The sequence below is a fragment of the Corapipo altera genome, unplaced genomic scaffold (assembly GCF_003945725.1).
Source record: "Corapipo altera isolate COAL_440 unplaced genomic scaffold, ASM394572v1 61286, whole genome shotgun sequence".
Classification (NCBI taxonomy): domain Eukaryota; kingdom Metazoa; phylum Chordata; class Aves; order Passeriformes; family Pipridae; genus Corapipo; species Corapipo altera.
Genome location: NW_020884907.1, coordinates 7,636,812 through 7,662,573, shown reverse-complemented (window position 1 = coordinate 7,662,573; position 25,762 = coordinate 7,636,812). Strand labels below are relative to the sequence as shown.

At 38.5% G+C, this 25,762-nt stretch overlaps 1 protein-coding gene across 2 annotated transcripts in view; it reads left to right on the top strand.

The window, feature by feature from the left end:
• Positions 1-4,324: 4,324 nt before the first annotated feature.
• The window catches only part of ELAVL2 (ELAV like RNA binding protein 2), a 111,577-nt gene continuing 90,139 nt past the window's right edge, over positions 4,325-25,762 (top strand). The window contains exon 1 of one of the 2 annotated variants that reach the window (XM_027652469.1): positions 4,325-4,537. In XM_027652469.1, the coding sequence (XP_027508270.1) occupies positions 4,511-4,537 (27 nt within the window). In that variant the 5' untranslated portion in view covers positions 4,325-4,510. Of the gene's footprint in view, positions 4,538-5,041; positions 5,061-25,762 lie in introns of those variants that run through there. The other variant, XM_027652474.1, reaches the window with a different exon arrangement.

Below are 25,762 nucleotides of genomic sequence, written 5' to 3'. Positions count from 1 at the left end.
CCCCTAAGATTACAAATTAGTGTGAAAAACAGGGTAAATTTTGTCCAGCACCACAGAGTGTCATGGTGATGACCGTACACGTGCTAATGCCCATATCTAACTGCAGTTCTCCTAATGAGCCTGCTTCCTCTTCTGTTCTGTGACCAGACTCCAGAGTGGCTTAAGCAATTCCCAAAAGAGAGAAAAAGCTCTTTACCATGTAAGTAGATAAAAAGGAGTGAACCACATACATTCAATACAATGAAAAGCATTCCCATAAAGTGTTTTTTTATCTAATGGATGGAGAGTAAAAGCGGAGCAGAAACAAAGGTAAAGTTATTTCTCAAATATAGTGGTGTGATTCACATGCTTCTTGGTCATTGTTACAATGGATAAATAATGTAACCCTTCAAAGTGTTCACAATTTGGATGTGCAGACATTTTATCAGCCATCAGCTACATGATCTCTTATCACAACTCTTGTCTATTCATTTTCTGAGTGAAAAGTTCTTTTTTTTTTATTTTATATCTGGTAATTTTTAACTACATCTTTGTGTTTTCTCATTTAGTGGGGTTCTTTTCATTTCTTAACTGAATCCAAAACCTGCGAGGATGGCTGTCGTGGACTGACATAGAACAGCAGCTGGAAGGACCAAAATGAAGGTTAATACACTTCCTACTCAGGTGCTCCCAAGTGAAAATAGGTACGACCTTCTGTAAATGAGTTGTTGAATTTCCACCCCCTCCCCCACATTTCCTTAAATACTAACTTTGCAGGGTGGACTATTCGCAACAGTAGCTTTTATAATATCATAAAACAAACAGAGATATCAAATACTTTTGGCAAGAGGAGCGAAAGATGGCATCTCTCTGACCATCATAAGGACATGAAGTGTGGTGAATCTCAGTGCATTTTAACCACTGGACTTGGAGTGAAAGGAGAGGAAACTAAATAATGTTGCATCTCTATCATTAAGCTGAGTAAGTATATTATAGCAACATCTAAAAATGCTGATGCATCACCACCTATTGGCACTAATGCAATGGTTTAATGATTTTGTGGCTCTCTGTAGTACTGTTTGATGACACGATGACAGAACTCCTACTGCTCAAGACTGAGTAGTTCTCTGTTTAGAATAAGAAATTACACTTCTAATAAACAGAATTTACATATTTTATTCTGACTCTGCTTTCCAGATGGTACCTAATATGACCAGGCCCCAGAGTAGGAGAGAAAATTTGAAACTGCGTATATAGAATCCCAAAATTAAAGACAGAAAGAAAGAAACAAGACAACTCCTGTCATTTCAGTTAGGAGACTCACACTCTTTTCTGCTACAGATATGTCTGTAACTTAAGTGGGCATTTCACCTACACTAGGGATGGTAAACCAAAGTCACCTCAGGTACCAAGAGATATACAAAGCAAAAAGCCTAAGTCACCTCATCTGGGTAGAAAGCCAAGACCAATTATTTCTAATTTATTAATATTCACTTTCCAGAGTCCTGAATGAAGACATATTTCCACCATAATCCACAATGAACATTGTAAGGCTTAGATATATATTTTTTTTATAATGCTATTAATAAAGCACTTGAGTATTTACAGAACTAAGAGATATTCAGCAAGTTAGATCTAAAAATAAGTTCATACACATGAACTGAAATGACAAATATTTGCCATTTTGTTAGAGGACATAATGAGAAAAACATAGCAAATGGATTATATTCTGATGATATATCCATTGTTTGATTAAAATCTGAGAGCATGACATTTGCCTAGCAGCTAATGAAAAACTAATTGTTCTTTGTTTATCATATGTTCCATAAATAACATCGACCTAAAACTACAGATTTTGAGAGCATAAAATCTGTTGAAACAGTGAAGATAGATATCCAAATGGGAGATTTTGTCTTTGAAATAAGTCATAATCAAACATTGTAATGACCCAAGAGCTGAAACCTTTTATCTCTACTTCACTCAGATTCAGTTACCTGTAATCTGGTATAAAATCCAGAAAAGGAGGCAAGCAAGAACAACCTCCAGTAAGAAGACCAAAAAAAACCTCTCAGTCAGAAAGCTAGGTGATCCATAGTAATCAATATGGTGGCATATTGTTTTAATTTTTATTCTCAGACACATTTATCAATACATTGGTAGGCTAAACAAAGAGAAATCTTTACCACCTACTATAATGTTATACGTTAATTAATTTTTTTATTTTTTTATTCATTACATATTTGGAGGCACAGAAATATTGTCGGTGTAAAGGATGCATCTTGATCTCCATGAATTCCTGAAAATATTGAGGAAATGCGCTAATTTTCCATCTGTTTTCAGTAACTTAAAACTGGGTGAATATAGAAGCAGAATAGAATAGAGTAAAGAAACGTTACATTCAATTAAACACCCATTGCAGAGTACAGCAATCTCTCCTTTGACTTAATAGCTAACAGGACAGACCATCAATGAAGCAGAGTGCTTGTAAAAGCTGCAGAGAAATGAGGGACATTATAAAATAGACAGAGAAGGACATGGCTTTCAAAAATCAGTTGTCCTTGCAAGTACTACAGGACTCTTGCCTAGACGGTCTTTTGGAGCCAATATAACCAGTATATACTTCCTAAATAAAAAATAAAAAGGGGAGTATTGCTCAATATAGCTTCCATTTTTTTCATACTTTTGGAACTTCTTCCATCATGAATTCTTCTCTCCTTTCCCACATCTCTGTACAAACACTGAACACAACAACTTTGTGGCCGCTAAATGCTTAAGGACTTTGCTGAGGGCTTTGTTCCTCCTAACATTCCATAACAAGCTATCATCCCCTTTCAGTGTGCACCAGGCCTCAAAATACAGGAGCAGAGCACCATTTCTGTGTGGGCTATGGGTAGAATGAGCCTTCCTCCAAACACAAACCTCTCTGTCCATGGGTATGGGTGTCTGTAGAGATCAGTATAATGACTTACTGTGAAAACATTAAACTTGACTCTCATCTCTCAGTTTCCCTGGCAAAACTGGGGTCCAAAACCCTAGTTGTCTCTCAAGCATAGTTGTCATACAGCCTATGCATAGTATATACATTTATGCATGAGAAAAATGCTAATTTTTAAGTATGCATTCTGTGTATATGATTTTTGGAAGAAAAATGGTTGAGTTTGTTTGCTTGTTTGTTGTATTCTGCTCTCCAGCTCAGGCATACAGAAATGCAGCTAATACACACAGACTGTCCTTTCTTATTCTTCTCTAGATTCAAGGATCTCAGCAAGGTTAATAACAGAGTATTTGTGGTGCCCATCATAGGTGGGGAAACAACAGATAGAAGACAAGCTAAGGTAAATAAAGAACTTTCAAGAATTTCAACTCCTTTTGATTTGATTTATCCAAACTGGCCCATCCAAACTCCCACCATGAAGCAAGGGAATGAAGTGTGCCCTTGTGCCAGGACAGGACTTGTCTACAGAGGACCTTGGGTCTTCGGTGAACAGCCCAGGGACATGAAAGGAAGTTGTTGAGTGAAGGAGGAGGCAGCAGAATGAGTTCAGGATGTGCAGGGAAGACAGAGGAGGAGGCAGTATTTTCCAGCCATGGGCTCCATAGCTCCATGAGCTTATAGACTGCTTGTAACAGAAGAGTGCTGCCAGTCTCTGGGAAGGAAAGGACAAACAGTGTGTGAAGGGCGGGGGTGTCAAAGGAGAGTGTTTTGCAGAGGTAAGAGTTTATGTGTGGATGTGCATGTTGACCATCAATATTCCACCATGTCATTTGACAATGCGAAATGCCTCCTGCAACACATGCCCAAGCAGTATCTTCCCAGAGAGGTATCCTGGATGAGATTCACTGAACTGTTGGTGTCACACCTCCCCAGCCTCCAGCAGCAGAGACAGGCGCAGACGAACAGTTTCGGGCAAAGGCCAGAAGGCAGCCATCACAGGTCACTCAGGACAGGGGACGCCAGTCCCGCCGGGGCAGCTGTGCAGGACGGCGGGTCGCTGGTGATGCTGTTGCACCACATCAATTGCATGGGAGAAGATGAGGAGACCAGGGGAGTAACTCTAGAGGCATTCTTAAGTAACCGGGGATGCTCAGATCCGCCGAGCTGACCCGCGGCGGGGACGCTGCTCCCCGACGGTGGTGCGGGCTCTGCCACCTGCGGGCTCCGCCAGCATCACCCCCAGGGCTGGACCGCTGCCCGCCCTCGCTCCGCACGCCGGCGGCTTTCCCTTTTTTTTTTTTTTTTTTTTCGATAAGGCGGGTGTTTCCTTTAGTCGGATGGGAGAGTGGGTCCCTCCCCTCTACCCATGCCTCTCCACCCACCTTCCTCGCTTTCCCAGTGTGGTCTGTAGGGGCGTGGGGGAGCGTTCAGTCCGGGCCGCGTGGCTCGCCCTCCTTTTGTGCGCTGGTTTCTCGGTGTCCTCCGCCGCGCAGCAGTTCCCCCCATCCCCTTTGCGACAGCTGTTTCGAGAACGCATAAATACGCGCGCGTGTGTGTGTGTGTGTAGATGTGTCTGTGGGCTTTTTTCGTAAGCCCATGACAAAGCACTATGAGGTCAAAATGGTAAGTGTATTTTTTTTTTTTTTTTAATTATTGAAATTTCTTCCGGAATCGGGGTTAAAAAAGAAAAAAAAAGTGTTGGGAAAGAAAGAAAAGCGGCAGAAAGCACCGTCGGTGGGGGCGGGCGGGGGAGAAAACCCTCGCACGTAACATAAACCTCGTGTACAGGCGAGGCGCAGGCGGGGATGCTCCGCGCTGCCCCGCCGGCCCGTGGGCGGCGGGACGGGGGGCGGCGGAGACGGCGGCAGGAGGTGTGGAGCAGGGACAGCGGGAATGCGGCGGGTGTCAAGGCAGACCCGCGGCTCCCGGGACACGCCCGGAGGGTCGGCGCGGCCCGGGGGGGGCGGTCCGGTCCGCTCCGGTCCGGTCCGGTCGGGTCCGGTCGGGTGCCGCCTGCAGGCGACCTTCACAGCGCCCGGTGTCCTCTGCAGAGCGCTGCGAAACAGCACCTTGGCACGCCGAGGCAGAGAACCCCCACCTCCCTCCCGGGGAGCAGCAGCTCACGAAACGAGCCGGGCAGTGCAGTGTGAGGGCTGATTTATTTATTTATTTATTTATTTATTTATTTAATCGTTCGAATTGATTTTATTTTTTTAAGGGATGGATACTTAGAGCTGCCTGAGCCAGCTAAAGGAATAGTAAGTTTCCTCGCTTCATGATTGCCATAGGTAACTTTGCTCATTGCAATATTTAGCTGTCGGTTAGAATTTTATGTCGGATGATAGGCAGTAATAGTTAACTTGCACCGACCTCATTCTGTGGATATCAGAGTAATAGAATGATTTCTGTGGAAAGTAGCAGTAAGTCAGTATTAGTTAACTTCACGATGACTTAAAGCAATACAGATAATTTTCAGCAGTTATAAATCTAGTCACTGTTCTGATTACACTTTTAGGCTATTGAGTGTTGTTGAAAGGACCAGAACTTGCTTGTAGTCTAAAGAGAACTACTCCAAAGTGAGTCTGACATGGGTAAGGAGACTCCAGACTATAGACTTTTAGCTGTAGCTACAGTCCAGCTTGGTTTTTTCTATGATCATTTTATCTATAATAAATTTTTGGTTATTTTATTTTATTTTACTATCTATCCAAAGGCAGTAATGTTCAGTTTAATATTTTCCACAATTACAGTTAGGTGAATGTGCAGGTGATGCAGTATTAGTTTTCCTTGAACTATCTTCTTTTCAAAAATACTGTTCTTCCTCTGAAGAAGGCAGTAACCTGTGAAATATAAGTATATGAGCATATTTAGTAATAGTAACTTCTGGAGAGTTTGAGCCTACACTGGTGGCAGTTAGCTAAACCATTTGGATAAACTGCAGGTGGTAAGCTGTACACATTTCTGTACCTATATTTCTGTAGCCAGGCTTTTTTTAATTCCTATCAGAAAGGTTGTTTCTCCAAGGAAACTGAATCCTCCATGTGTGTTAATATTTTCCTTTTATAGCAACCACACAGAATTTAAGTGCTATAAGTATTTATAATTTTGATGTCTTCACTAATGGCTCATTTACCTTTTATTTTCATCATATTTTAAGCTCTGTACAGGAGAAAAGTGGTGAACATGGAGAGGAAAAGACGTTGAATTTATCAGGAAACTCCTCTAACTGAAAGGGAACTCACTTTCCTTGCATATCGTCTCCCCAAATGCCATTAAGTTCACGGGAGGGAATAGATAGATTTACCTGTGCCCATATTTAATCTGGTTTTGTATCCCCTCTCAGACAGAAGCATTCAGGCACAGTGGCAGCAACCACCCTTTTGTGCTCTCTGCCCAGAGCCCACCTGTTCTGCAGCAGTGCAGTGGCACAGGCAGTACCTTCATTTACCCTCATCTTTATCTGGTTGTGGAGATATCACAGGTTATGCATTAGTGACTCTGGACATTAAAAAAAAACCCACAACATACCACCACCAAAAACAAACCAAACCAAAACCAACCAACCAACCAAAAAAAAACCCACCAAAAAAGCTAAGAAAGCTGCAGACCAAATTTAACCCAAGCTACTGATAAAATACTTTGGCAACCAAGAAAACTGGAAGACTTGAGGATGCAAGATTTGACAGAATTATCTTGCTTGACAATGGCTAAGAATTCAATTGTGTAGATGACTGTAGAGGAAAGATTTTATATTCTTCAGTGATTAGAAATACCTAGGAACAAAAGTCTGCGTGCTCGTGCAAACAAATAGTGTGTACTACCTTCCTGAAGTATATGTGGATTGATGTTCTGATGAAAATATTGCTAAAAATTAGTGCAGCGACAGTGAACAAAATGTACACAGGGATTTATGTATGAAATTACAGGGAGCTGGGTGGGAAGCCCATGTACACACCTTCCAGAAGGGAAGTAGGAAATGAATTTAAATTCTTCTGATGTCGTACTTTCTAACTTCAAAGTCCAGCTTTAGTGTGAAAAATGAGTAGAAATTGAAGGGCAATAGTAAAAGTACCAGAACTGCATCAAATAGGAAGGATTTTCTTGAAAATTTAAAGGTGATTGTCTGGAGCTTCCTGGTCACCCTCTTCTTCTTCCCCGTGAGTTTTTAAATAACGTGTTGGGATTATTTCCTTACCAAATTACTTAAAATCTGTGAAAATCCCTTGGAATTGCTGGATGCCAAGTTCCAAAAATGCACAGAAGGCATGCAATGTTTATTCTGTTGGAAGAATTAATTGCAACAATTGTTTTATACTTAGGACACTTAACAAAACAAAGTAACAAGCACCTCTTATTTTAGCACCTTAATATAACTAAAAATTAAAAGTAAGCACAGTTCAATTTATTTCCTTTCTGCCAAAGTGTTTGTATGACTTCATTAGATCTTGATTTGTGATACTTTCCAAGTTTCTGTTTAGAAGATTATATATAATCAAAACATGATTTCATATTGCACTACTTACTGGTTCAATTACTAATTTTCAGTAATGATTCTGCTCCTCAGAAAAGAGTTTGAAATTTTGGGAATCAAAGTTCTAAATGGCACTGCCTTGCCTATTTCTACAGAACAGATTGGAAGTAATGGAAAAATAAGATTGCAGTTATTGCAGGGTTTCCGTATTCAGATAGTGCAGATGTTTATTTGTCAGAAGTGTAAGAATCGTTTAAGAATTGCTCAGTTTCATTCAGGAAGCCAATGCAGCACCTTATAAATTTTAACTTAGTTAATTGCATGCTTAAGTCCTCCACCTTCTAAGATTTCACATGCAGGAAAATAAAAAACAAAAATAAAAAATCACATTGATTTGTTTAGGAGGTACCTGGGTCTTTTTGGACAAATACTATTCACAGTAGTTAATTTTCCTAATCAGAATGTTTGGTGATTCTTGTTAAGGAAAGCTGTTGACCCAAATCCTGCAAATAATTTGGCATGCCTATAAAGTAAAAAAAAAAAAAAAAAAGCTTTAGAAATGCTCTTAGAGAAATCTTTGATTCTCCCAACAATACTTGTAGGTAACATGAATCTGCTTCCGTTCTGTATTAAAAAAAGGATATTGCTGGACACGCTTGCATAGATACGTGCCTCATATTTATTACAGAGAACTAAGCATTTTTAATTTTGCCTCGTCCTTGAAATTAAATCTTTAAGCGTCATAGAAGTGCAAAACATATTATAACAAATACTTAAGAAACTATCCTTTAAGTCACCAAGTCTCTTAAAACCTCAATGCTTGAAACTTTTGCTTTTTTATGTATTGGTGATACTAAGGTCAGTACTTCAAATTTCAGGCATTCAGAGACCCCTGGCATTAGAAAAAAATGTACTTAAGTTTCTGTGAAGAAGAATAGGTATGGAAATGAAACTATTTAGGTGGTTGAGAGTGGCATTCGTGAGAGCTGTGGTTTTCTTGGAAGTTCTCAAGTTGTGTTGTTTGCCCTGGGTGTCATTTGGTGACGTGGTGACAAAAATGTCAGCCTAATCTAGCTTAGCAGAAATAGAGTATTTGTTAGAAATTGCAGGTATAAGGATAGGGTTAATGTGGTCAATGTGTTATTCTACTGAGTGGACAGCAAATAGTTTTTACAGCTAGACAAGTTCTTTCTGTGAATTGCAGAAGCTGTGTTGAGAGTGTTGTGATGCTGTGCTCCTCTCAGAGTTGTGAGGAGAAGACTCCCTTCCCCTATCACCTGACCCTTATGTTAAGTTTGAGAGTTAAGACTTACTTCTCTTCCAGAAATTAAATCCTCACAGTCATCTATATTTATGGCTGCAGACATGCAAAATCGACACATTTCTGAGAACTATCTTTTTTTAAAAATATGAGGTCTAAATACTTAATGTCATTAGCAGTGTCAAGAAATAAGACCACATATGGCCTCAGCATAAGGTCAAATCTACAAATATTCCAATTTCAAACGCTTCCCCTGCCCTCCACCCAACAGCTCAATTTAATGTGTATAAAGTATTTGCTGCTTCAGTGACTACTTTTTCTACGGTATGTCTTAGCTGCTGGGATTAGCATGGTTTGAAATAAAGCTGGTTATTCCCTCTAGGCATGATTTCACACTTTCTTGTTTCTGTAGCCCTATTGACCATTCAGACAATCCACAGAAGTGATAATTTGTAAACAGAGTGGCAGGAGTGGGCACTGAGACCCAGGGAGTACAAGATTCTTATTTTTAGCCAATATTTACCAGTCAATCAAGGTTTTGGTTCTGAGCTGTATGAAGATCTTAATGCCTATTGAGTTCACTTTGTCTTTTATTTATTAAAGCAGGCTGGGATACTAAACCCAGATGATGTAAAATTTAAATTAAAAAAATTACAAGGCAAATTGGGAGGGGAGAGGGGGAAACAGGTAAAATAAGTTCCCTGATTAGTGTCCCACCTTCAGTTATGATTTCTTTGGAAGTGAGTGACCACTGGATTCCACATTAAACTGAATGTGCGGTGATGGGTTTTTACATCCCATGGCACACTATGTTGTTCAAAACATGCAGAATATGAAACAGATGGCTTGGGAAGACTGTCAAAAAAACCTGCTGGGCCTTCTCTGGTATTACCTTAAAGCAAGAGAGGATGAGTAAGCGTGCTGTAATTTTTGGCCTTGACACAGCATTCAGGAAGTTCGGGCTTCCGAAGACATGCTTTCTCAATCACAGTAACATGTATAAAAACAGATATCTGTTTGAGGATAATGGAGCAATAAAAATTACTTGCAATTGTGAGGATGAAGTAATGGAAAATTGCAGTGGGGGAGGGGAGGAGGGCAGACATTTGCTTCAAGGTGCTCATCACAAGGCTAAGCAATGCAGACAAATTTATTCAGGAGTTTCACAGGCCATCTTTAAATATATTTTTATATGATATAGTGGAAGATAAATCCAGGAATCTCTAGTTCATTTTTTAAAATTATGATTTCAGAGGTCTCCTTATGGAAATAACAGTTGTGCCTTCAAGACCTACTTGGTTTTGGTTTCAAAATCTCTAAGCATGTGGAATCTTCTAACCAAAGGCAAACAATGTATTTTATACTAGAGACATGAAAATCAGACCCTACTGTATAAATGTGAATCCACAAGACAGTGTCTTTTTAGGAGATATTTCATGTACTGATAATATTATAAATATAAGCAACCCAAATTCCTAATCTTCTTGTCCACAATAAATTTTTACAAGAAGCTGAGATACTGTCTTATTTAACCTTCAGTTGGAATAGCTATACCTAGTATTTCAAGTCAGAATTACTAAAAGTAATACATATTCAGTGGTATTAAAAAAGAATTCCATCTTTGAGTTCACAGTTTACTGAAATTAAGATTTATTTCCATAAGCTAATATTACGAAGTTAACAGTTCAAAATGTGGACATTGCAGCATAAGGAAAACAATTTTCTTAACTCATTGCTGAATCTCTGTTAACTATAGAAATGATTGTCTGAAACACTGGAAGTTTCACAGCTGTTGTCATTTTTTGCAGCTTATTATTTTGTCGTTGGTGTCTTTTGGGTATTATCATTGCTCAGTTTTCTGATAAAGCTGAAATATGTAACACTGTCTCAGCTGTATTTTTATTTTTCAGCTCTGAAATATAGCGCATGACTTAGCAATACAGTTAAGTCAGAGCTTTGGGAGATTAATACCTGCTAAAATGATGGTTCAATACTTAAGTTTATCTGTTATTTTGAAAATGCACCTTTAGCCTATTTTTACTTAGTCTCTTTCTTGACAATGGCTTTTCATTTCCATGTTTTAGGAAAATCCTGTAAATGTTGTTATGTTACTACTTCAGAAAGGGAAAAAAGGAAGAAACATGTGAAATACTCTTGTACTCATTTTGCTTGTGATTTTGAATAGCTTTCAAATTAGAATGATTTTCCCAGATTTTTATAGGCTTGCCCAATCCAGCTGTATATTTTATATGCTAATTTAAGTTCTATTTTTGTTCCCCTTGGGATTTTAAGTGATTATAATTGTTGCTCTTCAAAAGCCAAACAGATGATGATTGCTGCTTCAGGAATATACCAAAAGAAACCGGCTTTCATTAAACCTGCTCATCCACTTCATAATTATCTCCATTTTTTCTCAGTAAGAAGCAGGAAAATGGCAACTACAGTTCATTGAAACCAGTTCAGTTATTTAAACATCACTTTACTGAGATAACAGGAGGTGTTAAAGCGGAGAGGTTTTTCAAATGCCGAGATGTAGGCAGTTACTGTAGGGTTGCCAACTGGGAGATGAGACCCTTCGTGTCAGTTTGATATACAATGCTAGAGGCTAGATTCAGCAGAAGTCACTGTGGTCTCTGCTGTGGTTGGGACCACTGCTGGAGGACAAAATGTAGATTGGCAGTGATTTTGCCAGGCATCTGATGGTCTGACTGCTCCAGAAGAAATGAGAAGTAAGAGCAAGCAGAAACATGGGAGAGGAGAGAGAAGGTTAAAGCAGGCACAAGCATAGAGGCTAAAGAAGATAATAAATGGGGAAATAATAAGTAGGGAAATGATCATAGATCGTGATCAGTGGTCGTAGGTTCACTTTTGATATCTGTCAGCCCTAGTGATGTTTGGAATGAGCCAGGCTAGACCAGAAGGTTTCTCTAGAACTTTTCAGCAATAAATTTCAGTTCAAATCCATATTAAGAACATTCATAGAGAAGTTTTGCTGTGAAGATCAATGCTGGAGAGGAACAAATCCCTGTGAATTGCAACAAGATGCTGCAGTGTTTGTTAGCCCATGAACACTGGCATAAACAGGAGTAAAAAGACACAGAGGTTTCTTAAGACCTAGAAATATGTAAACAGTTCTTTAGTTCACTTAATTGATTAAAAACCTCACACATTTAAATTTTTGCAAGTATCTTCTGATGTTTTCCTTATCTTACAAATGTAAACACTGTTGTTGGGTTTTTTTCTACCTGCTTTGTGAAGTTTGACTCCTGCAATTTACAGAAAGAAGTCTGACCATATGTGTTGCCATTTGTCCTCTGCTGCTTTCTTTATGCAGGCAATCAGTGGCAGCGTCTCTGTATAAATTCAAGAAGGCCTGTAAAAAACCAGTTCCATCAACAGTTTTGTTTTTTTTTTCAAAGACAGACTGCAGCAGCTGTGTTAAAACATGGTTCTTTCATCAGAGAAAGCAAGAATCTTTTACAATTTTAGTCCCCCATATGACTCATTTAGGCAAAGGAGATGACCAGGAAAAAAAGAAGGAATGAATTTGGTTTTTTGTTTCTTAAACTTAAATGCCTGTATGAGAGCAGAGGTTAAACTTGGCCAGCCATCAGAAACTCCTTTCCATCAATTACAGAAACAAAGCTTCTGTCAACATCATCTTTCTCTTTTACCCAGAATGTTCCTGAGCTTTGGCTGTAGTAGTGTAAGCTGAGAGAGAAATGATGTGGCCTATAGACTGGAGGGGAAAAAAAGGTCTTTCAAATAGAACAGAGCTGTAACATCCACTGAGTGCAGTTTTGTTGGTACAGCCTGGGGATTCAGGCAGTCACTCTTGTAAACTAACAATTCCTTGTAAACATCAGCAGTATGCTCCATATCTCCTTGAGACCAAAAGGCAGAGGATGCAATCCCAGAGCACAGGCAGCAGACTGCCAGGAATGTGGCTTTCTTTCTCAATTCCCAAGCAGCTTTATTCAGTATGACCAGCAGTTTTGGATCAGTTTCATCTCCAGCTAGAGTGTCTCATAGAACCAGGTTGAGCATCCCTTGTTTCAGCCCAAGTTTTGTCTGAACTGAGCTGTGTTTTCCTCCCTTCTTCGCCCACTGGGGCAGGAGGATTCCAGACGATGCAGCAGCGCTTTTCCTTGTGCAGCTGCTGAGGGAAGTGAAGTGGGTTGCCAGAAGAGGAACGGTGACACAGAGGTCAGTCCTATCTGTAAGGCAAGTAAAGAATAGATGAAAAGTAGCTAATGCAAGAGTTTATCAGAGCTATTGCCTACTTTTCATTCATTATCAAGAGGTGATTTATCGTGTCACTGCTGCCTAAAAGTCAGAGCTCAGTCCAGAACAATGGGGGTCAGGAAATCCTGAGCTGTGAATCCTGTCTCCATGTTTTAACTTCTTCGTTTTGCTTTCCGTCCTCACTTGCCTAAAATTTGATGAATTTATATTACATCAAACTCTAAGTGTATTTAAGACTTAGTTTTCCCACTGCTGCTAATTCAGATTTGCGTTTGCAAAATGTCATGCACTTAACGAGAAAGGGAGCAGGAAGTAGCTTTAGAAAAGCAGATGGTAGAAAGAGAATTTTGTATTAATTCTTTTTATAAATGGTTTATTAAACAAACCACTATATCTGGGTTCTAAATTTATTACCTTGTCTAAGGTAGCTTAATTACATATCTGCTTCCTGAACTATTCAAGACGCATTTTTGCACTAGTGAGTTTATAGCATAACAACGTGCATTTCATTCTCAGACCAAGCTCTTTGCAGATGGTGCATTTTCACAATGGCAAATGGTGCGTCATAGTCCTCATTGCAAACTAGCCACCCTACATACTTCTCGTAACAATGTTTTTAGATTCTGCAGCTGGAGAAGTATTTAGGCAGCTTCTGTTATTACTTGCTTATATTTCCTTCTTATTACATTATCATTCAGAATAAGCATCTTGAGCCAAATTAACATGGAAGATATTGAAAACATACGCAAAATAAGCATTGAAAGAAAACAGTGCAAAAGTAGAATATTTCATAATGAATCGAAAAATATAATTTTCCATGTTAGGAGTACCTGAACAAAATGGAAACAACTGTAGTTTGTAGTTGGCTTTCTTTGCATTACTTTTCAGGTTTTTGTTTTATTTGTGCTAAATACCTGATCTTATCCCCATGTAGTCTGCTTCTGTTGTGATTTCCTTTTTTAATTTAGAAACAAGACTTGTAGAATTAGAAAACATTCTTAGAGAACCAGAAAGCATTAATAAGTTAGCTATGATGTTATACAGAAATTGATGAAGATGCCTCAGTACTTGACAATTATGAATATAAATTGACTAGGTATGTTGACGAGGAAGGTTTATTTTAAAAATATGATATTTTTATTTTTAAGATGTTTTTGCAGAGTTCTATAAATTCAAAAAAAAAAAATCAGAGAAAATTAAAGTATACTGTAGATAATAGCAATGAAACCAAGGCAAGAAGAAAGAAAAGGCTTAACTGAAAATTCTTGGCATAATAGGAGTTAAAAGATGTAAGGCTAGAAAGGATTCTTCTTTGTTCTGTAACCTAAGGGCAGCACAGTAAGAATAAAAAAGATGTTTCATGGTATATAATGTCAGAATAATTAATGAATATATCTGTTGCTACTCAAACAATATTAAAACATCTTCATTACATTTTACATTAAGGCAATTGACTTATGATTACTAAAGAGGTTCCTAAAGCAACAGTAATATTTATTTCACATATGAAACTGCAAAATTAAGTAGGTGGTACATTTGATGTACATTGCTATTCCATTTGAGAACAGCTCTTACAAAGAGTACAAAAATTATCTCAGGCAAAATGGTACATGTATAAGATATGTGTGTTAAGCAATAAAAGTTCCTAAACATTAAATATATGAGAATTGTTCTACACATTTGATTTTACATGCTATAAATATTTCCATTTATCTTGGTAAGATTACCTTAACAAGGAGAGCAAACTATATGTTGAAGCTGCCACAGTATTATGGCTCTATATCACTACTCCTAAGCCTTACCCAAATGGAAGTGACGAAAGTCATTTTCCACAGCAGCAGCAAAACTTAAAGACAAGAAAGAAGGCATTCTGTCCACTCACTGGGTCTATGCAAACATTTTCTGGATTTGTGACTTCGTTTTTAAGGAAAAAGAAAAAAGCATAAAATTCTGTAGTTTACTCTTCTTTCTGTTCAGAGCATTTTGGCTTATCCAAACAATACTTGGGTATGGCTGAATCAGCACTTTACAGTCAGAGCTGGGAGAAGCAGAAATTATATAAAGACTAACCCCAGCTCTGTTATTTTGAATAACCTTGTTTCCCCTTGTCTCAGTATTATCAAGAACCAGAAAGACATAGTCTCATGGACTGATGGGAGATGTTAGGGAAGATGTCTCCAAACAGCAGAACCTGATCAGTTATTATGTGTTGTGGAGATGAAAGAAGGGCATCACTCTCTCACATTAGCTTGAGGATGAATTTCCAGGGGAAAATACCTGTTCTGAATTCAGTGTGTACTTCCCCACTTCCCCTCCAAAGCTTTACTGAGGTAACAGCTGTCTTTTTGTCTTGTTATCTGGCTCCTTATATGTCCAGAGTCTCAGTTTCTTGCTTTTCTTGCGCATAAAAAAGGTAGTATTTCCCAATTCAAATACCTACAGCCTAAAATACTTTCTTCACTCGCTTCTTTCCCTATTCTTTAATCCCTCAGTTTTCTCTCAATAGAGAAGACATTGAATGACCTCACACAACCACACTACTGTCACTTGTTTTCTACAGTGACAGAGGTTGATGCAACATTGCCACAAGTTAACACCAAGTTATGGCAAACTGGGTGGTAATGCTGTAGAACCTGCTCTAATGAGAAACCTTTTTGCTTGTGACTTTAATAGCCTTTTTATCCCACAATGTGAAAGTGGACAGTACTTTAGTAAACCATCTTCCTCAGGGTATGCAATTAAATACTGATTCACTTAACCTGTATATATCTTACTTGTATATATCTAAATATCTATCTGTCTATCTATCTTATGTATATATCTTAACACACACTATGTTGAAACTGTGGTGATTCCACGCAGGTACAAACTAAAAATAGTTCATCCATCCATCTTAGTCTTTCATGGAAAATGCAATTATTCCAAGCAGAAAAGGCTGCAGAGTAAGTGACTGTCTGAACATTGCATTACACAATGTATTTGCATGGCATAAAATGCTCATTTGCATAGTTATTGCATAGTAGTTTTTCAGGCCTTAAACACTCAGTCAAGATAGAAAAACACAAAAAAGTATAGCCTGTTTGAACACGCTAAAAAAATATGGGGGATCTGAATCCATAAAACAAAGACTGGGAGAAATAATAAGATCCCATTTGAGGGCAAATAAATATCACATATCAGACTGTTACAAAGTGAGAAGATGGCTGTAAGTTTCACAATTCAATTAGCTTACTGTTGTTCTGAGTGCTCAGCGACAGTTATAGGGATGTTTACAGGGATTAAGAAGGAATTGTAGCCAAAAAAATATTAAATGATTGGAGTGTAACCTGATATTTACCTTTTTTCCTTACTGTAGCATGTAGGAACACTGATGAAGTGGTAAGTAGAATAAATGTATCTGGTATGAATCTTGTAAATTTCCAGATTTTCCATGCAGGGAAAAAGAGGAAAAAGGCTGTGGATGGAAAGACTAAGTAAGCGTTTTTATAGGATTTTTAATAATTGTGGCTTAATTGCTTTTGTTGCTTACATCCTCTTTCATGCACATTGGAAATGTGGATCTTATGTCTTTCAGAACAGCAGTATGTTTCCAGAATCAAAAAGCAATATCCAGTCATCCTATAATGCTAATTCTCCTTTTTCTCACTGTCAGCACATTAAAAAATTTTAAAAAAATTAAAAAAAGGGGAAAAAAAAGAAAATGAAAGAAGAAAGTTAAGTTCTATATGGTTAAAGGTGAGTTGAAGGAGGAAGGCTAGTCTTGGGTTTGCAAGGCAAATTTGAGTAGCAAGAGAGATATTTTACAGCTTTTTGAACCATGACATGACTTTGTTTTCTGTTTTGTGTTAAGTATCGCATGGTTTAAATCAACTTTAAGACTATGAGCATGACTGGGGAAACATTGTGGAGATCTAGTAGAATTTTGCACTGCAGTGAAAGCACTGTTCAACACCAGTTCCCATCATTAGGAGCTATTTCTAGATCATGAAAATTGAATCCTGACCCTTAATCAAATATTTTCCAGGATTTTGCTATTTGAGGGTAAAGAGCAGATTTCTTACTGTAGTTTCACTTTGTACAGATTACAGGTACATCTCTAGCATTGTTGATCATGTCTGATAATGATGGCTAAAATGCAGTTTTTCCTTCTCATAGAGAAGGAATTTGGTGTGTGCATTTATGCTTCTGATGCAGTTTTTTTTAGCCCGAAGTTCTCATTAATAAGTTAATATGTCACCATTTTAAGTACCCAAATAGGAATTATGAAAGGATGCATGATCTTTCAGAATGCAGATTGTCTGCAGCTAGTTTAATTGTGGATTCCCAAGTTTCATGTGGACCAAAAAAAAAGCAAATTGAGAGTCAACAGTCAGATGCTGGAAGGCACTTTGAAGACAGAGGTCTGGAAGATTTAAAAAAAAAAAAAAATCAGTCTTTGAATTTGTCTGGAAAAAAAATCTAGAATGCAAATAGCTTTGTTCATCAGACTCTTATTTGCTTGGTTTCAATGCTTATTGACAAAAGCAGAAAAAAGTATAGAGAAGTTGTTTAGTGCTTTACCACTGCTTTTCCTAGTGTCTCAGATCTATTTATTTCTTGGGGTGTTTTTTTGGGTTTTTTTTGATTGGTGGATTTTTTTTATTGGGTGGTCTGGTTTTGTTTTTTGGTGGCTTGGGTTGGGTTTTTTTGTGATTTTTTTTTTTCTCAGACATTCAAGTTATTTTAAAAGACAAAAAGGAAAAAAGCACTATTTAGAACTTTAGTCATTTTGGTGGTGGGAAATTATACCTGATTGATATAAAGATCTTATTGTCCAAGGGAAAATAAGCTGTGTATCTAACTTTGAACTTCAGCAACTTCTTAAGTAATGTGGTCCAGTGCTTAACTACTCTTAGAGAATCTTTTCCAGTTGTTAAACTAGATTTTTTGCGTTGTGAATTAAACCATTTACTTTTTTAATTTACAGTGCATATGAATACTACTTGATCATAATCTGATAATAATGATGATTTCTAAAACCATTTTCAAATATTCTTTGTCACTGTTTCTGTTTGTAAACAATCTCTCTCTTAAAATATATTAATGTTTTGTAAAATACTCTTAAATACCCTTTTAATGGACTTTCTTCAGTTTTTTTAAAACAAGGAAACAGTGTTCTATTTTCAGTTCATCAGTGTCAAATAAGAAATGTATTCATGTATGTCTTTTCAAATTACACTCTCGTTTATACATCTCAGCATGAAATCTCTCTTTCTTGCAACATCATATTCCCATGACTCCTAGTAGCATCTTACAACATTTTCTTCAGCACTGCTGTTATTCTCTAGTTTTTATTTGCACATTTTTTTATGATCTTACTTTTCTAAAAATCACATTCGCCTGCCACTTGTCCTTATTGAGCTTTATCTTGCTGGTAGGTGTCTCTGTTTTGAAAGGATCATTTTGTATTTAGCACTTAAACAAATGTGCAGTTCACAGTTTTCATAACCAGTTACTATGTTCCATCTTCCAAAATATGGACAGAAATAATATCTTGACCCTAAAAGTTATACTCCAGTAGGTCCTTATTTGATACAGTCATTCATTTGACAAGGAACTATCTCTAAGTTTTCTCAAGATATATTTTTGTATAACCTTTTTTACAGCAATTTAATTAACACTATGCTTCTTTTTTATCCCATGAGATGAAATGCAGGTTGGCAACAAACATTTAAAAATCAACGTGTATTACTTCTCCACTTTACACAACATGCTGTGATTGTAGAATAAAGCAGAACTTGCCCAAAAGCTTGTTCCTGGAAGATCTGTATTTCTTAGTGCTGTAATTTTGGGGGCTTCTTTTGAACTAAGAAGCAGAAATAGGACTGACTAGTGTCCCTTTTTCCTGAATACCTGTTACAAGGAAAAAAAAAAAAAACACCAAAGAAAGAATATAGTAGCTTCATATCTGTTTTGCAGTGTGTATATTTATTACCTTATTGTCTAATGACCAGATACACAAAAGAACTTTCAGCAGAGTAAATGTCCATGACATCAGTCAGAATAATTCACCTTAATTTTATCACGTATTTTATTGCACTAAACCATATTACATTGAGGTACACTACTATTAGTTTGAATAACCTTTTAGATATTTGCAGCTACATGATCATTTACGATTTGGATTTTGCTGATGACTCATATCCAGCAGAATCAAAGTAGTACAAAGTTATGCACAGTACTTCTGATGCAAAAACTGAGTCGTATAAGCAGATGAAACAAAACCTCCAGCATTTAGAGACAAGAAAACAGGGCCAGCACCAGTGAAAGACCATTAAGTCATCTACAAGTGAGCAATTTTTGCATTAAAAAGAATAAAAAGTAGTTATTTAGATACTTTTTAGATTGATGGTTCAAAGAAAAATCTTGAGGATCTGTGTAAGTAAGATAAGGGAAGTGCTTTTTGGAAGTGAGATTTATTTTTCATATCTAGTAATTGCAAGGAGTAATTGGCAAAGTCTAGTTCCACATCTTTTGAATATTAAGCCACTTCCTTATAAACAAGTTGTAACGTGTAACATACAGAAGTAAGCAAAAAGAACTATCTGAAGTTATGTGGCAAACATGGAGTGCTCATGAAAAAGGAGGTAACTGCCTTTAACATAATGTCATGAAAAAAGCATTTTTAATATCCTTTCTCAAGAGTGTGTAGACACTTGTTCACTCACCATGCTTGGGCAGTTATAGCAGTGCGCATTAAAGATGAACTTCATTTGGAGAAGGAGAAGGATACACTAGTTTCATGCACCTTCTGAAATCCTGCCGGTGTGAGTGCAGAACACCATGTGTACCTGTGCTGAATCATAATTGCCAGCTGGAGTCATATTATCTTAATTGAATAAAACAAAAGATTCAAGTTGATACTTAAAATTTTGGGGAATGTATTTAAGGACTTTTAAGGTCAGAAAAATTCCATCTATTACCTATGTGATCTGATTATCTGAAAATGATCTAATTACATCTTATACAAACACTTTGGAATTTACAAGGACTTTTTCAATAAAATAATGGTAGCAAAGCTACTGTATTGCTTCACTGCACTGTCAGCAGGAAATATGCTGGCATGCTAAAAAAGCTATCTTTGAGTAATACGTGCTTTCCACTTCAACAAATGAGAACAGACACAGGCTTTTGAAAAAAAGTAAAATGCTTCTTTTAAGTCAGTATTTCCTGTAGCTTCAATACCACGAGAGGATATACTAATTACAGTTACTTTATAACTATACATCTTTTTTCCTGGAGAAGCTTATTGTTATGGTGGAAGTCTAACTGAATTGACAGTATTTGGGATGATTCACTGGAGAACTTAAAAGGACTTGTTATTTTTGGATAAAAACCAGCATTAAAAATATTGATTACATTCTTGCTTTTCATTGTCTCTTGTACACAAGGTTATTTCTCCTCACAATCACATAGTCTAACTGGCAAGGGTATCAATCACTTCAGGCTCTGGTTACGTATTCCCCACAAATTAAAAGGGGCAAGGGCAGGTTGTTATAATTGAGTTCTCTGACTTGTGAATTTCATCAAACTACCTGCCTACTTGTGAACTCTAAAACACGTCTTAAAAACCAAGTTTTGCTAATTTTGGGATATCCTCTTGGCACTAATTTGCGTGTGTTAAGACTGCACAGTGGACCTAAGTTATCCACATCTGCCTTCTGCTCTGTCACACTCACCCTGTATTTTTACTTTCTCCTACATCATTAGAAAAGTCCTCAGATCTCAAGGACAAGCAAAAAGGTGTATTTAACAAAGCGCACATGCCAAAGATACTTCCCTTCTCCTCCCCACCTGAGGCTGCCTTTCGTCTTGGCTCTGTCGTAAAACGTGAAATAAATGACTCAACTTCTGGGTCCTTTTTACTTCTCTTTCTCTTTTTTCTTGCTAGCTCCTGCTGTCAGATATGTCTAAGTGACAAGCTAAGGCCAAATAGATGTGGTTAGATTGTCAGAGAACAGAACTAGTCTTGCTTCTCTACCCTCCATTTAACAAGTCTGAGCAGTAAGTCCTTAGGTTTCTCATCAGGTTTCAGGTTCCTCTTGGTTTTAGTACCTTATCTTTTGTTAAGAAATAAAGTTAATCTTGTCTTAATTTATTATTCAAAGAAGGTTGAAAGTTAGCCTTAGTGGCCAATAGATAACATTACACGCCTGTGCAGTTACTCTGGCTCTTCAAGAATCAATCACAAGGAATTAAGTGAATGTAGCAAACCCTTCCTTCGAAAATAATGCTCTGTGACCTCAAGTTATATGCTCCAGCTGTATTCCTTTCAATTGCATTTTCTACAAAGCTTTCTTTGAAAAAACACAGATCAAAGGTAAGCTGAACTGAGTCTAAACAAAGTATTTCTGCTGATAAAAGGTGGAGCTCCAGTATTCTAATCTGATGCCATTAGTCAAACTGAAAACACAGCTTGAAAACAGGATTTTTTTTCTGCTGTAAAATGTATTATTGTGTACCATGGCTCATGTTTTGTCAAGTGAATAATTTCAAAGGTCATTATAGATCCTTTTCACAGCAGCAATTAATTTTTGTTCAGCTGTGGTCACAAACACATGCTTGTATTGTCTGCTACAGAATTGAGCTTGTGTGCTTTAATGTTAGTTTGACTGCTGTTTATTAAAAATCACAGTGCAGTTCCTTCTCCTGCAGAGGAAATGGGGAATTGAAAATAAGCTACTGCAGTTTCAATGTGGAAGTGTTTTGTCCCTTGTAAGGAACTTGACAGCCAAATGGATGGTTTGTTCTGGAACTCAGACATGTCACAACAGCGAAACAGATGAGGAACCCTCACCCCAGTTCAGGTACTGCTGGGACAGCGATTTGGGACAGGGATGTTAAGGTGTTTTCATTAAAGCAGCATCAAGTAAGAGAAACCTATTTCTCTTTGCTGAAAAGATCGTAATGACAGTTTACTTCACTGGATTATCGGCAACATACTGGCTGCTGTGCCACCTGAATTTCAATTTCTTAATTTACAGCACTGATGAAATAGAATAGAGCTGGATCTCTACTGCTCTCTCCACTGGGCTGGTCTTATCAAGCGTGAAGTTTGGCACATTGCAAAGCTATTCAAGTCATTATCTGTTGAGGACCTCTTGAGCCATCTCTGTCTCTGCAGTGTGCTGATAAGACAGCTGTTTCTGTTGCTGCAGTGTCTCTCGGGCCTCAGTCTTCATTCCGTGCAAACTACAGCTTTGTCACTGTGCCCTGATGCTGTCACTTTCTCTGTTGTGCAATAATTTGATCCAAGCACAAAAGAGGTTGATGGCAGCAACAGACTGGCAGGTGACACAGTCTTATTTTACAATTAAATGTGCATTTTACACCACTGGAAGTACAAATCCTCAATAAAGAAGCTACGTAAGCTGTGGTGCAGCAGCAATCTACCTTTCCCTGGTCACAGTAGGGAACAAGCAAAAATACAATAATTTGGATAAATAGACAGCTCCTTTCAGGTATTGTATTTTTCCAGGTGAAGTTGTCTATAGAAAATCGGAGCAGTTGTGATTACCTTGTGTGAAACAGAGCTTTAAGATACCTTTTTAGTCTCAATTGAAAAAAAAAGTGAAACACCTCCCTTACCTTTCCCCACCGAAATGCTAACCTCTTTTTGAAAAGCAGTTTTTATTAATATTCAGACACTACTGTGTAATACAGAATGATACAGCAGCCTCAGCTGCAGTATTCATATTGCTGTAGTTTTGTATGATATCCGTATCTTATCCCCACAGAGAGGCTCAGAGAAGAACTAGGTAAAACAACTACGGTCCTATACTGAAGGGCAGAGTGCATGCCAGGTATGCTTTGACCCAGGAGTTGTGCGTCTGAAGACTGGGTCTGAAACCTGCATGCCTATTGCTGTTTATTTGTCAGAGTAATGGGAACAAACATAAGTTGACACTGGAAGAAGGACCCCGTGGAGTCCCCCGGGGTGCAGTAACACAAACACACACACACAGTTATATACACACACACATAGACATACACACACAACACACACTCATGGACATACACGTACACATTCAAACACATCCGTGTGGCAGTAGGTGAACTCTTTATCTGAACGAGTTTATCTGGAGTGCCCTCGAGGGAGATAAGCCCACATCGACATCCTATGCGTTAGCGGGGTGTTTCCTGGGGGCAGGGCGGGGGGACGCTCCCCGTTGGTGCCATGGGGCCAGGGCCGAGGCCGGCGCTCCCTCAGCCTCGGCCGGGCCGCGCCGTCGGGCCGCGCCGCTGTCCGTGGTGCTGACGGGGCGGCCGCGGGGTCCGCTCGGCCCATCCCCTCCCTCGGCAGCCAGCCCTGCTTCGCTTTTTTGAGTTCTTATTTTTTCGTGGTGCCCCCCCCCCCCCCCTTTTTTTTTTTTTTTCCTGCTTTTACTGCCATTTCTTGACCACTCGGGGACTCAAGAAGGTTCACCATGCCTGAACAAGCACCATCGTTTCCTCCTGCTGTAGCTCTTCCGTGTCCAACACCTGTTTAATAATCTATACACGTTTTAGCTAAAGGCTGTGTCCAGACAGACAACTACCGCTAATCATAAAGATTTCTTTACAGACATATTAACTAAGCAAAGAGGAACTTAACAAGAAAACGTGTTTTCCCTGGGAGAAGGGAGAATTAAGCTTTCCTTCTTCTGCCATTGCTGGAATCAAGGGCCTCTGAATAGAGATGAGAAGGGCTGATGACAAGGCAATTTGATTTAGCAGCTATTTTCTGCCTAATTTCACTTTAACACCATATATTGACAAACATAACAGATGCAAGTACATTATCGGTAGAGATACTACATCTCTAAAGAAAATGGATAAAGTTTGGATTTTGTCTCTAAGAGCTGGTCACTAATTATAGATGGAGATTGTTCCTTCTGAGTGGAGGAGCAGGGGGGAAGATGAAGTCGGAATTCTGAGTATCAGACCTGAGAGGGAAGCTGTTGAAAGCAGAGTCCTTTAATTTCCTGAAGGTTCAGAAAGACATCGTTCTGGTTTCTAATAGCATACATTTTGGTTTTCCTTTTAAACTGAGTTTTTTTAGGTCTAAGAACAACTGTATATGGTTTTTTGGGGGGGGGGTAATGGAAGGGAGTGATGTGTCAATGCATAGATAAGAATTTTAAAGAACTTTTTTATTTTCTGCCTTTCTTTCTCTCTTGTCATACATTGCTGATTTTCTGCTAAGGAACACTGTTGTTTACTTAAACACATTCGACACAAAATGGACAAAACAAGAAAGTAACCAGCAATTAAATCTAGTAATTCCGCAAACAGCAACACAGGGCAGGGGTTTTGCAAATGTTTTCTATTTGGTATAACAAATAACATTTTAATTTTTTTAAGAGAGATATATATAAAACTTTTTGATGTATGCAACCACAGCATAAAGTACCTGAGCAAGTTGAGTCTAATATAATTAGGAGACTTTCAGAAACAGCTTTTTTGTATCAAAAGGTAAAAGTTGCCATAATTAAACAAGACTGAACATCAGAAATAAACAGAACAACAGTGTAAACTCAGAGGATCTTCTTCAATACTAATACACTGCTGAGAGCACAACATACACATGCAATTCCACAAATTGTGTGTGAATAGACATCACTTCACGTAGGACTTTGTATAACAGCTTTGAAGAAGTAGCCACCCCCACCCCGTTCTTTATTCAGTCCTTAGAGCCAGTAGCTTGGCACTTGTTCCACCAGGGAATTATTCCCCTCTTTGGAATGCTGCTGATTCAAAACGTTGGTGATACATTGTAAATGATAAGACTGTGTGTTCTAGAAAAACATCAGATGCATTAAGCCTAAAACTAATTATATAAAATGTAAAATTAGTCCCTGTATAACTCTCAGTTGTTGTCACAGTGGTAGGACAGGGAGATTAGAATAAAGAGATGATACACGATTCATTGTATTAATCATTTATAAACACTCAAGGGCACTCTCATTGAAACACTATGTCTCTATTGGAAATTGCATTCTTCTTTATTTTTGCACCTTGTTAAACACAGATGCCAGAATTCTAATTTAGAATTCTATTCCAACTAAGCATTTCCTTTCTGCCTTTGCTGTTGGAAATACATGATACGCACTTGTGTGTTCTGTGTCAGAAAAGCCACATCTAGGAAGCACTTTGATTCTGGAAAGAAATGACAAACTGTGGTGAAGGTCAAACAGTTTAAAGGAGTAAAAGGCATGCTTCAGAACACCATGCAGAATTGTTACTTCCATACCACACAGTCTCTTTCTCTGCAAACACTTATCTATGCAAGACATAAAAATTGCATAATGAATACAAACTTTTTTCAACCTACTTCTCTTGTCTCTCCCTCCTTCCCTTTCCTTCTTTCCTTCTTTCCTTTTTTGCTTTGCTTCCTTCCCTCACTCCCTCTCTACAGTGCCTTCTTCACTTTCCTTCTTCTCACCCAAAATGTTTGTTACAAGAAATACCACTCATTAATACACCAAGTCCCAGAAGGGCAAATGTCCAGAGCAGTCCCCGGGCGGCGATTCAGACCGGACACGGGCAGTGCGGACACACGCACTGCCAGAGCTGCGAGAGCCGGGTATAAAACAGGGTGGGGAGGGGGGAACCAACAAAACCCAACCAAGCCACGTAAAAAGCCCCAAACCACAAAAAACCCCAACACACGCATAAAAAAAGGCTGCTTTCGCGGCAGCTCGTCAGGCGAAGGAATGGTGTCACCGAGAGCCGGCCGCCGCGGGCGTGCCGTGATGCGCCGCCCCGCTCCCACGTGGCCGACCGGGAGGACGGGAGCGGCCGCGGCCCCGCGCAGTGTCGGCGCTGCGGGAGCGGCGGCCGCCAGGCACTG